Source organism: Caenorhabditis remanei, chromosome I (genome assembly GCF_010183535.1).
Source record: "Caenorhabditis remanei strain PX506 chromosome I, whole genome shotgun sequence".
Classification (NCBI taxonomy): Eukaryota; Metazoa; Nematoda; class Chromadorea; order Rhabditida; family Rhabditidae; genus Caenorhabditis; species Caenorhabditis remanei.
The window spans coordinates 6,152,969-6,166,054 of NC_071328.1; the positions used below are offsets into that span (position 1 = coordinate 6,152,969).

The 13,086-nt window shown below is 36.3% G+C and overlaps 7 protein-coding genes across 7 annotated transcripts; 3 read left to right on the forward strand and 4 right to left on the reverse strand.

Moving 5' to 3' along the window:
• Positions 1–436: 436 nt before the first annotated feature.
• Positions 437–2,483, forward strand: GCK72_001096 (uncharacterized protein; the record flags this gene model as incomplete). The annotated part of the gene is made up of 9 exons (XM_053722842.1): positions 437–672; positions 752–839; positions 885–1,008; positions 1,173–1,258; positions 1,305–1,687; positions 1,735–1,966; positions 2,025–2,096; positions 2,145–2,228; positions 2,289–2,483. The coding sequence occupies 9 exons, from the start codon at positions 437–439 to the stop codon at positions 2,481–2,483; spliced, it is 1,500 nt and encodes a 499-aa protein (XP_053591487.1).
• Positions 2,484–2,672: 189 nt separating this feature from the next.
• Positions 2,673–3,224, reverse strand: GCK72_001097 (uncharacterized protein; the record flags this gene model as incomplete). The annotated part of the gene is made up of 4 exons (XM_003111208.2): positions 2,673–2,783; positions 2,839–2,945; positions 2,998–3,122; positions 3,175–3,224. 4 exons carry the CDS (start codon positions 3,222–3,224, stop codon positions 2,673–2,675), a joined length of 393 nt encoding a protein of 130 aa, XP_003111256.2.
• Positions 3,225–3,769: 545 nt separating this feature from the next.
• GCK72_001098 (uncharacterized protein) lies at positions 3,770–5,414 on the reverse strand (the record flags this gene model as incomplete). Its single annotated transcript, XM_053722843.1, has 3 exons — positions 3,770–3,910; positions 4,298–4,580; positions 5,335–5,414. The coding sequence occupies 3 exons, from the start codon at positions 5,412–5,414 to the stop codon at positions 3,770–3,772; spliced, it is 504 nt and encodes a 167-aa protein (XP_053591488.1).
• On the forward strand, positions 4,392–4,715 carry GCK72_001099 (uncharacterized protein; the record flags this gene model as incomplete). Its single annotated transcript, XM_003111251.2, has 1 exon — positions 4,392–4,715. One exon carries the CDS (start codon positions 4,392–4,394, stop codon positions 4,713–4,715), a length of 324 nt encoding a protein of 107 aa, XP_003111299.2.
• GCK72_001100 (uncharacterized protein) lies at positions 5,324–5,641 on the forward strand (the record flags this gene model as incomplete). The annotated part of the gene is made up of 1 exon (XM_003111387.2): positions 5,324–5,641. One exon carries the CDS (start codon positions 5,324–5,326, stop codon positions 5,639–5,641), a length of 318 nt encoding a protein of 105 aa, XP_003111435.2.
• Positions 5,642–5,834: 193 nt separating this feature from the next.
• On the reverse strand, positions 5,835–8,119 carry GCK72_001101 (uncharacterized protein; the record flags this gene model as incomplete). Its single annotated transcript, XM_003111290.2, has 7 exons — positions 5,835–5,957; positions 6,589–6,767; positions 6,835–6,968; positions 7,065–7,515; positions 7,628–7,738; positions 7,795–7,913; positions 7,992–8,119. 7 exons carry the CDS (start codon positions 8,117–8,119, stop codon positions 5,835–5,837), a joined length of 1,245 nt encoding a protein of 414 aa, XP_003111338.2.
• An 812-nt stretch (positions 8,120–8,931) lies between these two features.
• On the reverse strand, positions 8,932–10,682 carry GCK72_001102 (uncharacterized protein; the record flags this gene model as incomplete). Its single annotated transcript, XM_003111100.2, has 4 exons — positions 8,932–9,159; positions 9,264–10,145; positions 10,194–10,478; positions 10,575–10,682. 4 exons carry the CDS (start codon positions 10,680–10,682, stop codon positions 8,932–8,934), a joined length of 1,503 nt encoding a protein of 500 aa, XP_003111148.2.
• Between the last annotated feature and the right edge of the window lie 2,404 nt (positions 10,683–13,086).

Consider the following 13,086-nt stretch of genomic DNA (forward strand, 5'->3'; position numbering starts at 1 on the left):
ATCGTAGAAGGTTCTGCGTCCCATGGAAAAAGCTTGCTAACTATTAGTATTTAGGCTATGTGATTTTTGAATATTAATGAAATCCGATTCACCCATTTTCTAAACATTTTGCCATTTGAGTCATCCGAGTAGTAGGTCAACAAAACACATTCCATATTTCACATCTTCCAATTCATTCTTTCATTTTCTCCGAGTGATCAAACTTCTTTTTTGTTTTTCAACTTTTTAATAAATACTTTCTCTTTCTTACTGTATGTTTCGATTTTCAGCTCATTCTTCAAAAGTCTTACATTTTCAGTGTCCACTGTAGCGCATATACTCAATCCCCTCTCTCACATAAAAAGTAGCATTACTACTTCTTCGTCTTCCCATTCTTCTTATAGAGTGTGAATAACAATTGGAGTCTCTCTCCGTCTCTCATGTTCTCTTCGTCTCCATGGAGATCTCTCTCCGATTATTCTCTGAGGAAAGGCGGCTCAACGAGCAAGAAGAAAAGGAGCTTATTGTCGAAGAGATGACGAATATTTATGTTTGGATTCGTACCGCCCGTTCACTTCAATTCTTTTATCCAACGATCGATGTGGATTCATCGAAATCTTCGGATCCGTTTTCTGATTTTTATGAGATTGCAATCGATGTTATCGAACTATTAAAAGAATGTGATAGGATTAGGTGAGTCAGAAAATTTTCAATTGTTTGTTTTTCAGGATTGAATTCATCCCCATGATACCTAGTTCTCTAAATTTTTCAGCTTCGATGAATTCGAGAATCTATGCAAATTGAGAATATCAGAAATCTACATCGAAGCAATATTCCAAAATGCAGTTGAACACGGAAATGTAAGTCAAAACAAGCACGGAGACTGAATTTTTGCAGTTTTTCAGTTGAACGCTCGCCTGAAACTTCTCACTTTCTCCCTTCTGTTTGCTGGTTTGCAACAAAAAACTAGTGATTTATCTGGGATGAATCGAAACGATGTTGTGCTGACAAGGATTTCAAAGTATTTTGGTGAGTAACTACGCTCTACTTTTTTGCACAAATTAAAACTGATACTGGAAGGGAAAATTTCAGAAGTTTTAGTATGAAAAAACAGAGAAGAACATTCTCAATGAGCATAATCGAATTGAAACCAATCTTCTCTAAAACATTCAAGAGTATTTTCCTATTTTCAGGGCCAATATTCAAGTTACTATTCCAATTAGATGTTGGAAAACGATTACAAGATAGAGACATTGTGCAAGCGATTGGGAGTGGACAGGTATAATACATTATTTCGGCGGATACAGTAACCCAATCATTTCCAGGGATATGAATTTCTGGATGTTTTATTCGAGGGAACCGTGAAACATAAGCATGGAATATCAAATCAACACGGAGTCCGTCCTCTTTCTCATATTGTTCCTCTGATTCTCGAGAAAGCAAATGGAATTTCTCTTCCATTTCTGTGTAATGAAATCAGAAGACATTTAATCAAAGATCCATATCATATTGATGAATTTTCATCTGAAAAATCAGTTCAAATATTCAATACAGTGAGAAGAACTACTCTGGCACATAACAGTCGAAGAGTTGTTCATTTACATTATATCAATCGAATCGAAGTATTGAGAAAAGATGAATTCGCAAATGTTCATCTGAGAATTTGCAATGATAAACCAAAGGCCTCGTTCGTTTTTGTTCCTTTGAGGTGGGGTTTTGATTCAGAAATTGTTACAATGGATTCTATTTCTCCAGATGCGAAACAGTCTTTCTCGATAGTCTATTCTACACAAAATATATATTACTCGGAGCAGTTCGAGGTATTGTAATCATCAAAGACTGCCAAGGAACCCGCATTTCTGTCAGTTGTGATCAGCTCATTATTATGGATTCGAAAAATTTGGAAGTTCATTTTATGTCGCCCAAGAAACCACTGGTTTCAAACAGCCAGAACATCACTTTTGCTCCGTTCAACACGATTTATGAGGTGAATTGGTGGAGCACGTTTGTCCAGTGTGATTTTTTGAAAAACAAAAGATTTTCAGGGTCAACAAGAATTTCTAGAGGAAAATGGACACTATTTTGAAAACAATTTGGTGATGAAGGAACCCATAATAGTGAGTTCAATTTTTTGATTAATTTTTTCTTTTAATGATAATTTTCAGTTCAAAAATGGTTCGTGGAAAATGGATACGTCGAAGTTTGTATGTCAAAGTACTCCATTACACGCAACGGATAAACAATTTGAGGTAAGATTTTTAGACTACAGTATCCCATCTGTGTCAAAGTAAGCCAAAGTCTCATTTCAGATTCTTCTAAACTCTCTCCCTGAAGAATACCGTATCTCCCACTACCGTAATACTGTAGAAGCCCAGAAATTGATGGCAATGGATTCGGAAAAGTGTCGAGTCAATGACGTGGTTTCCAATTTTGATCTACTCTATTTAAAATCAAAAATAGAGAAGAAAGGAGAAGGAAGCGACGAGAATGAATCGAGAGTTTGAATATAATTTTTTTTGTTTTATGTGTATCAATGTGATTCGATTTTAAACCAAACCGATGATTGAAAATGAAATATCACTTTAGAGAATCCGTTATGTAAGTGCGATCCATTGAACTGACACGAAACTTTGAGTGATTGGCAATGGAGCGCCTTTGCAACACAATAAAAATGTTTAAAATCAACAAAATTTTTATTTGATTTGAATTTCCGCGTATCGATTTGCCCAATGAAATCGACGTGGATTCTCGCCGTCGGAGTTGGATTTGGCGAGACGGACGAGGCGTTGATGTTTGTCTTGAAGCTGGAAAATTTCGAATTCCCGCTCAACCACAGAGCACTAGAGCACACATACTCACCGCCAAAAAAGCCAAACAGAATTCACTCTCATGCCATAAATCCGAGTAATCATCTTCCAGAACATTCTTCATTTTTGATAGAGTATTCTCGAGACGATATAGTCTTTCTGGAATCAAATAAATGTTTATTTTTATTTTTTCATCAAGTAAAAAACTAACTGAATTCCTCAAAATAATAAGGGAAAATAACGTTATTGAAGAGTGCTCGAATAACAATAACACATACAATTGTGATGAGTAGAGCTATCCAATTATCGACGGAAAATTTTCCGATTTTGTATAACCTGGAATTGAGAATTTGAATTTCGCGGATGAATGCGAAGGCAGAAAACAAACCATGATGTCTCAATATCTCGCTTATAAGCACCAATATCAACATTCAACATTTTGAAATTTCTGATGTGAAAAATGGAAAATGAAAACTTGTTGGAATCGCGTGAAGTTTCAAATTCTTTTAAAAAGTTGAAAGATTGAAATAACTGTAATGATTTCTATCTGTGTGTCCGTATATCTTTCTCTCTACAAAACACCAATAATCACCCCTTCTAAATGCTCTTTGTCTCTTCCTTTTTCATTTTTTTTCTCCCAACTGATAAGCCATTAAGGCGTCAATTCAAGTTGGTACCCGGAGCTGTCTCGAAATAAAAAAAGATTCGTTGATAAGAATGTATCAACGAAATTTGGGATCATACCACCGAAGAAATGCACTATAAAAGTCAGTGAGATAACGCACAAAACAGAAAACCCCTTCACTTGTTTAAGTTTTCTTTCATCCAGCGGTGTGTCTGTTTCACCGGATGTCCACTACTTTCAAGAAGTTTTACGGACTCAACAGCTACCTGAACCCGATTTTTCACTACTTTTAGATTTACTAGAACTCTGAGAATTATTGTTGTTTTTCTTGCTAGTTGAGACTCCGTCTCAAAAATCTTTATTCGCACTTGTAATTCTTGCAAAATGTTTTCCCATCATAACAATCAGAGTCATCTAAACATTCGAATCGTTCCTTTCGTCGAGCATCGAAATCATAGAACCCGGATACTGTTGAGACGAGCAATAGTTGCAGTATTATCTGAAACACTTTTAGTTTGAAATTACGGAAAATTTTGGGATAGAAACTACTTTATTAACCTTTAGAGACTTTTAAAACAAGTTCAAAAGGCCCAGATGATATGAATTCGGTTACTCAGGGAGGGTAGCCCTCCCCCCCCCCAGTTTACTGTAGATACCGTAACCCACAAGAAGAACTTACGATGAGACTTAGAATCTTCATGGATTTTGAGTCTTTCGTTAGTTTTGATATTCGGAGTTCTTGGAGTGAGGAATGGGGAAATTATGGAAGTTCCATTTCAAGTTCACGTGAATTTCCTAAACTAGTTTTTACAAGCGTGCACGCCATGGGTTACTGTAGATCTGTTTGCAAGGATATCCTTTTCATACTTTTTGAGATCAAAATTACTTGATCTTGAAGCCCTCTCGAAAATTGAAACACCTTTCCAAACTTTCCGAGTCTCAAATCCACTGATAAACCAATCAATTCTCTCAATTCCAGAATGTTCCGCCCATCTCTTCTCGCCGTTCTCGTCGTCCTCATCTCCACTCCAATCATCAATTCTTTCGTTGTCCCTCCATCCCAAGCAACTCTCGCTTGTATCACTTGTGTGGCTACTGTGAAGGGAGTTGAAGCGAAGGTACTCTCAGAGGGAGGGCACGTGGCAAAGAACGACGTCGACTCGATTTGTCTGAAAGAAGTTCCAACTCATTCGGCTGAACATTTGTGTGAAGAATACGGAGAACATGAGATTGATGTGATGGTTACACTCATTAAGAAGGATGTTCCACCGAAGATGATTTGTCAAGAATTGAACAAATGTTGAATATTTTTGATTTTTGATCAATTTGAATGGGCGGTTTGAATAAATAATTCTCAATGAATTCAAAACATTTTTCATACTCTTGTGCGCTGCTCTACAATAGTTTTTCGAAGATTTTCGGAACTTTGGTCTTCCGAAAAACTACCGTAATTCTGATTGTTTTACAATTTTTGAAATCGACGTAGTGAATTTTCGATCCGGTCGTTTTGACTACTTTCCAAACCCACCAAAATGCATATTTCATCATTTTGATTACATAATAAGCCCTTATCTTTTTTTGATTTAATACATCAAGAACTTCTTTTTTCTCTTCTTTTCTTCAATTGATAAGAACCTTTTTTCCGGGATTTTATGGTATGATCAGCACGTTTTCTCCGGTAACTCCTCCTTCTTTTTGGAGGAATTTACATGAAATTGGGGGAGATTATATAAGTTGATGAAATTTGGAAAGAATAGTTTATCAGTTTTCATTTGGCATTTGGAATTTTTTGTCAAAAAAATTATTCAAGTTATCTTTTTTTCGAGTTGAAGTTTTGGAATCATATCTTTCTTTACTTCCGTTCCCTTTTTTTTCCATCTTCATTAAAAATCCACAATTTCAGCCACCAGCCATGTACCGTACAGCTGTTCTCCTCTTGGTCCTTCTCTCCACTTCAACTGTTCTCTCTTTCGTTGCTCCACCATCTCAAGCAACATTGGCATGTATCACTTGTATTGCGACAGTTAAAGGATTGGAACCACGTGTATTGGCTGAAGGTGATGATGTGGCAAAGCATGAAGTGGAAACTCTTTGTTTGAAAGAAGCCCCAACTCCAGCTGCTGAGAAATCATGTGAAGAATATGGAGATGATGAGATTGAAGTTATTATCAGTCTAATTAAGCAAGATGTTCCACCAAAGACCATTTGCCAACAATTGAAAAAATGCTAGAAATTTTCTTGAAAATAAACTGTTTTCCCTTTTCTGTTTTTTCTTCATTCAGACTGGGAACCCAGACAAAATTGTTCAATATTTTTCTTTCTCCTCATTAAAAATAGAAAACAAGATCAACAAAACAATCAGGTGATATAAACTGAAAATCTACTATACTATCAGAAACAAAAACAGAAAGATATCCTAAATTCTACTGCACATCATTATGATATTTTCCGTGTCCGACTCCTTTTCTCTCCAGAATCTTCGCGTGAAGCCATGCGGGTAACTTCTTTTTGTTTTCTACGTAGTCTGGATCAATCCACTTTGGTTCCTGAAAAGCAATTAATTATTTATTTCATTTCTGTATGCTTAATTTCAAGTTACCTTATTCGCTCAAATTGAATTTTCAACAATTCTCTACCGAAATTTAAAACTCAAAAATCAAAATTCCAGTCATTCCTCCATTCCTACCTATGTCATTGCTAGAGAAGGAAGTATTAAAGTATTCCAGAGGTCGAAAAACACCTCTTTCTCCTACGTCTGTACTACTGATAAAACTCCATCCGGATCTAAGTACCTCCGCCTGTATTCTTTAATACTTGCTACATTGCGTCTAGATGCTAGAGAGACAGGAGAAATGCGTGTGTGATAAGGATTGAAATAAGACCATTATGATCAATGTTCGAAGATTTGAAATATTTTTTAAAATTAAAATAAAAAAAAAGGCTACAAAACTATAGTAGAATTACTGTAGGAGCCACAAAATTATTATGGTTTGTGATGCTCGACACTACTTGAAAAATGAATTGATAATGAAAAGTATGATTTGGGGAAAAAAGGAGTGACCGGAGTACAGTAAACCTTATTTTGAATCTGTTTTCTGTCTACAAATATCTAGATTTTTGAATACACTTACTGGTAGGAGGGTACTGATAAGTCAACCTATCCGTATGAATCCTTACCTCAACATTATCCAATTTAATTTCACTCAATCTCTTCTCCAGAATCTCCTTTTCAACTTCTTTCGAATCCCGATACATATCCAAATATAAATCAAATGGCTGTGGTTTTTCTGGGAATTCTCTTTGATCTGGTTTCAGTGCTGGGCGATATTCATAGTCGTACAACGGCGATTTCAGGCCTGGAATCAAGTATCCGTTTGTTTTCCAAAAAATAATGTCTAATTTTTAATACAGAAAAATACTAACCAAGAGAATGAAGTTTCGTTTTCACACTGTTATCGTATGATGTTTGGAAGAATCGAATTGCAGACGGAGTGAGCAGATTTTCATGAGATTTGTAAAGTTCAGAGATCGAATGAATACGATTTTCAAGGGTGGAACTGAAACAGAAATCAAAATATTATTTCTCACTCAATTATTATACTTTTCAACAGGAAAAATGTAAATTTTCGACGATAAAAATGAGCTAAACGTACCCATCAAGCTTTAAATCCACTGGCTGAGAGTGTCGGAAAAGAACAAAAGCAACACGATGATAACCAGTTCCATAAAATGGTAATGGTTGTAAATATTCTATAACTTCTGCTCCTTTTTCAATGTTTTCACCATCTGGAATATTCGACACAATCCATTGAACCATTTCTCCATTATTCTTCTTCTCCTCAAATCCATTTCCATCCAAATTAACCATAAAAAGTGTATTGAATCCTTTTCCGTTTCCAACACTTTCGATTGTTACTTCTGGGCGAGTTACTGTAGATGATGCAGTGAGAATATTTCCATTGTGAATTACATTATCCGAATAATTAACTTCCAGTCTTTGGACATTCTCAAAGAATACATTGTCTCCGAATAAATGATCGAATACTTGGAAATGTCGGTAGACGGAAAGGTTTTCAACGGATAGCGAGTCGATGTCGATTCTCACTAGAAAATTGGTCTTGAACAATTATTAAAATGAACAAAAAAATGTTTTTACGAACTTTTTAAATTGGAAATAGTTTTATCCGTTTCTCTTCCTTATAAATTTAAAACTCACACTGCATATGTCTGGATTTTCTCTCCAATTCTGCTCGATCTTGTTCTGATTTTTCTGATTTCACTTTTTCTTCACGCTTCTTGAATCCAATGTTGATTGGTTCGATCTCGGCTGAAAATTGACGGGGAAAAATTACGTTTCAACAATTTTTCGTTACAAAAACGTACGCTTCTTCATCAACTCATTGAGTGACTTCATATGATCAGCCGGATCGATTATATGCATCTCTGGCAGCTTTTCTGGTTTATCAATACGTGCCTTGTACCATTTATCGATTTCATAGAATCTGGAAAAAATAAGGAGGTTTGAGAGGAAACATGACAACATAACTTGCTTAAACTTGATTGAATTCATAATTTCTTACCTATTCGGATAGAATGCTGCCGGACCAGCCCATGCGATAACGCGTGGCCTCCACGGCCGATCGATTTTTGGAAGTGTTCGAGACCGATACTTTTTGGGTACAAGTCGAGCATATTGAGCAGCACTCATCGCTGAAATTTTAACTTGAATGGATTTCTTTGAACTGAGCGAAATAGAAAAGCAGATTTGGTGAACTGAATAAAAAAATGAAGTACTTTTTCAATCGGAAACTTTCCGAGTTTAATAAAACTCCGTTTTTAGGCTATTTATATTTGAAAAACAAATTCTTCAATTAATATTCTCTAACAAATCGGAAATGCACAGAGTGTAATTGCGCGTAATTTATTGGGCATTGAGAGACAATTGAGATATTTCTTGTTTTCCAGTAATTTTCAATTGCCGCTGATAGTATTATTGCTCGTTAATATCAGATTTAGAAATCTAATCAATATCAGAAAAAGAACATAGAATAACAAAAAAATTAGGTTTGAATCATCCACAACTTTTTAAAGTAGAAAGTCCGCACATATTCGTCATTTCTGATGTTTTAACATTTTCTCAATTTTTAATCATTTTTTTCTCACTGAAAAAAGACAGGTAAAACTGGTCGGAGTTCTGAAAACAACAAACTATTTTCAGAAAACGATAAAAAATCAGACACAAGTTTATTTCGATTTTAATTCAGAAGTAATTAAGTTATTTAACAGTGCGAGTGAGATGAAGGGACAGTAAATATTGTGCAGATTTGTGAAGATGATTGTTTTGTAAAGCATGTGCCTATTAATTAATGTGCGGGAGTGATGGGGAGGTGTGAATATTAAAAGGTTAAACTTCTACGAAAACACAGAGGAAATATACACGGGTAGAATAGAAAGGCAGTCAACTGTAATCTGGGATGGTTAGAGAGAAAGAAAGTAGGAAGAAATGCATTTATTTGGACTTTAATTACGTCTTAACAACGGTTTCTTAGCAGAAGATGCTCCAGAAGCCATTGACGACGGTGTCATCGCTCGTTTTGACATTGGAGTTGAACATGTACGGGCGAGAGTTTCTTTTGGTGACGACGTCTTTGGTCCGCTCAACTGTTTACGTGTCGGTGTAATGAAGCTGATCATTTCCGAAGTTGCGGGTGACATGCAAGGCGGGAGGTCAACGTCGAAATTGAGCTTCTGAAATGCTTATTATTACATAGCTTGGTTGTGAGGGAGCAGGGAGTTTCTATAATTTGTAGTCTACTTGTGTCCCCAGAAGGTCCAGATGTCCAAACTCTTACCTTCGCCACTGGTTCCATTTTAGTCGACGACATCGGTGTCCTAAACATGGTTCTCTTCTGTGTTCTTGGTGTTCTCGAAGGCGTTGGTGATTGCAATCTTGTCTTCTCCTCTTTCTTTAATTGCAACTCAAACTTCAGTTCTCTTTTATGTTCCTCTTGCACAAATTTGATATACTCGGAAGGTTCCATTCCCTGAATGAGAATCTGTGAGTTATCTTCATTCTCTTCCTGATACTTTCGATGTGCCGCCCGAATCTCCTTCTCTATCACCGGCATCTGTGCCACCAACTCTCGTTCTCTCTTGTTATCTGGTAGTACATTCACTTTCTTATAGTAATCCGGTTGCCTTCGTTTCTCATCGATTCCCAATTTCTCTTGCCAGACCACATTCCATTTCTCCACTAATTCATACACAACTTTGCATGATTTATATTTTTTATCCAATCGTTTTCTCTCATCTTTCAACTGTTCTAATATTTTCTCCGAGTTGATTGATGGTTCGAATGTGGCCAAATAGCGGCGTTCTCCTCTTGGAACCATACATTTTTCCCATAAATCATAAAGTTTCTCGAACTCCTCAGTCCAACGGAACTCGATATCTTCCAACCAATGTGTGTACAACGGTTTCAAGTCATTGTAATACGACTCCAAGGCGTCTACGATCTCGTCTGAGAATATAAAATCTTCAGAATCAATATTTCTGTCAAGAATATCTTTCAGTTCTTTATCTTCTTTTATATATTCCGCAACATTATTTGCCATACTTCTCCATTGTTTCATTTCGGTTTGAAGTTGTTCGATTCGATGCCAACGTTGACTCAAAAGTTCCTCCATTTCACGACAATCTTCAGTGTATTTTTGGAAGGCAGACATTGGAAAGAGCTGAAATGTTATAATGTTGACATTATTTCGTCCTTAATGTGACCTTACCGTATGAATCTCATACTCGAAATCAAAATCAGAATCAAGCCGCCTTTTCAATCGATGAATCTTTTCGATCAAATTCTTCTGATCTTCATGTCTTTTCTGAAATTCTGTTTCCAAATTTTTTACTTCTTGCTGTAGATTTCGTCTCAATGCAATCGATCCTTCCTTTATGTCATCTGGTCTCTGGTATTCATTCATTTCTAATTCACTTCTCATTTTTCGAACGTTTTTCATGTCTTCACTGATCGAGAGTCTTAACGAGCTGACCATATCTTTTTCGCCGGCTAACTGAAAAAAAAACACTTGCCCGTGTATTGTGCTGACAATGATGCTTCGGAAGGTTTCAGAAGAATGCTCCTTCGATTAAAAAAAAAAGTTACTCACCATGTCATCACAAAGACCTGAGATGTGTGTAAATGCACTTTCAACTCGTTTCAATCTCATCGACTCCGACATATCCACCTCATCCCACAAATTTGACAGTTGTCGCATCGTTTCACGAATCTTTGCATCTACAGTCGAATACGCGTCGACTACGCTGTGTCTGAAAAATGCGATAAAAATTGAGATAGAATGCGTTATCCAAAAATTCTTGCGGGAAATCCTCAAATATCACACCAAAACAAATTTTGAATGATTTTGAATGATGAAAAACCTACCTTCGAGACATTTTGTGTGTTGTGAGTTGTCAAGTAGTTGAACGCTTTTCGTGAGTTTCGATTTCTGTAAAATTTAGCAGAATAAATGCAAACTACAGAAAAGATACATTCCCGTATAAGAAAACAATGCGGAACAAAGGAGACGAGTTCACTCTAGAAGAGCTCGCTCATTTTCTTACTTTTAAATGGACAGTATTGATTTTGCGACAAAAATTTGCATGTTCACACCAAAAACTCCCCATAAAATCGGTAAAAATCAAAGAAAATCGATTTAAAATCAAGGACAATCGGAGGTGAATTTGAATAATTGGCACTCTGCCAAGTTTCAAGATTCGAATTTCCCTCGCGGGCCGTCCGGAGGTTTCTAGGCCACGGCCACCCGGCCACATGGCGCGCATTCAAATTGATTTTTTCCGTAGTTTTTTTTTCTCACGTTCCGGATTCAGATGACAGGTCGGAGAAGTTGCCAACCTCGAAAATGTATTCCAGGTAATTTTTGAATAATGATGTTTAAACGTGTTAAAGAATATTCGAAACTCACGAGAAGAACAAGAAAAAATCTAAGCATTTATGAAATTCCGCCGAATGTTTTGAGCGAAAAAGTTAACAAAAATTCAGCCCGAGCTTTATAACAATAATTATACTTCGTATTCATTGTCATTATCTCTTTTTAAAAATGTTTTGTCTCATCCTCTCATCCTCTCTCAACTCGAACTTTTTTTCAGTTCTGAACGATTTGAAAGAAGAACGATTTTCTGATGAAACCTTGTTCGACGATGAAAAAAATGTTGATTGCTCCATATTTACAACAATTTGGAAAAATCCAGAAAGAGTAATTCGCCGATTATGTTATTCTAATAACACAACAACGTTGTAGCTCTCCATCGATTCTGATCACTCGTTGATGTTGGGCACATTGAATCGGGAAATTCACGAAGAAAACTACGCGAGCACATTAGCTGTGCTGAAAATTATGAAGAATTCTACAGGAAGCGAAGATAAAATCAATGGAACAATTGATAACCTCTACAAAATTCTTTTGTTGCAAACATTAAAAGTTGCGTCTGTTAAGAAGGTAAATTAAAATAAAACGTATCGGCTATGAAAAGAAACATGAATAAGATATCTTTCAATGAATTTGCTAGCTTATTGCCAAGGCTCCAACTCTGATTTTTTATTATTCAGATGGATCCTCATATAATGCTGGAGTGGCTCGACGCCGGCGACCGGTTATTTTGCAACTCGATTCCACGGGAGAACTATGCAATTCTAAAGCTGTATTTTCTGTGTCAGAATCGAAAGTTGAAATTGGAGGTAATTCAGACAAATCTTCATTTATATAAACGCTTGAAAGTGTTCTGAGACTTGCAAAGAAAATTATCGAGTCCGGTTCACAAAAATCTTTGTTAGTGAAGTTTTTCAAAGTCGAAAAATAAGCTGTTTTTCAGTGTTTCTCCTGTGGCTGTGTTCAGAAATACTTCATCAAATTGTACACCGAAGACGAGAACACTCGGTTGATCGCAGCCCTAAACTCGCTAATAACCTCGAAATCGATGAATCTCAATCCGATAATAGAAAGTGAGTTTTGATGAGAACCTCAGCCATCTGCGCCTTTGTAGATTATTGTCTCATGAAGATTGTCCTTGTAGATGTTTCTTAGAAGCGTGCGAAACAGCTGTTCAATATTCATAAAACTAGACTTTTAATAGTGAAGGAATTTAAAATTTAGGGGTGAGGACATCTAGATCTTCCTCGTGGACCCAGTAGCTTCATTTCTAATTGTATCCATTCATTACAGTCTTATTATTTTCCAGGAATATACAACTCACTGCCAAAAATCTCTTCTATCGATTACTTCGAATACTACACTGAGCTTCTCGGAGAATTAGAAAACTGTTCTGTTATCGATGGGGCGGATTCCAATATGAAACTCAAAAGACTTATTCAATTGATAGGAATTTTGTGTGAATTACGGCAAGCAGATGTTCCAAAAGCATGCTCGAACCTGTATGCATTGATTCGTTTATCGAAGTATGATGAGATAAAGGTACAGACATCTGAACTCGCTCTTTCCAGTTGAAAAGTTCAAGATCGACCGTTTTTTTTTCATTATTTTAGACAGCATTTTTCAGAGAGATTTGATTATCCCAATAATTCTTCGAAACAAGCTTCTTCCCAAAATTTTCGATAGCATCATGTCATCTGGATGCAATACCACACTTCTTTCGGATCGAAAT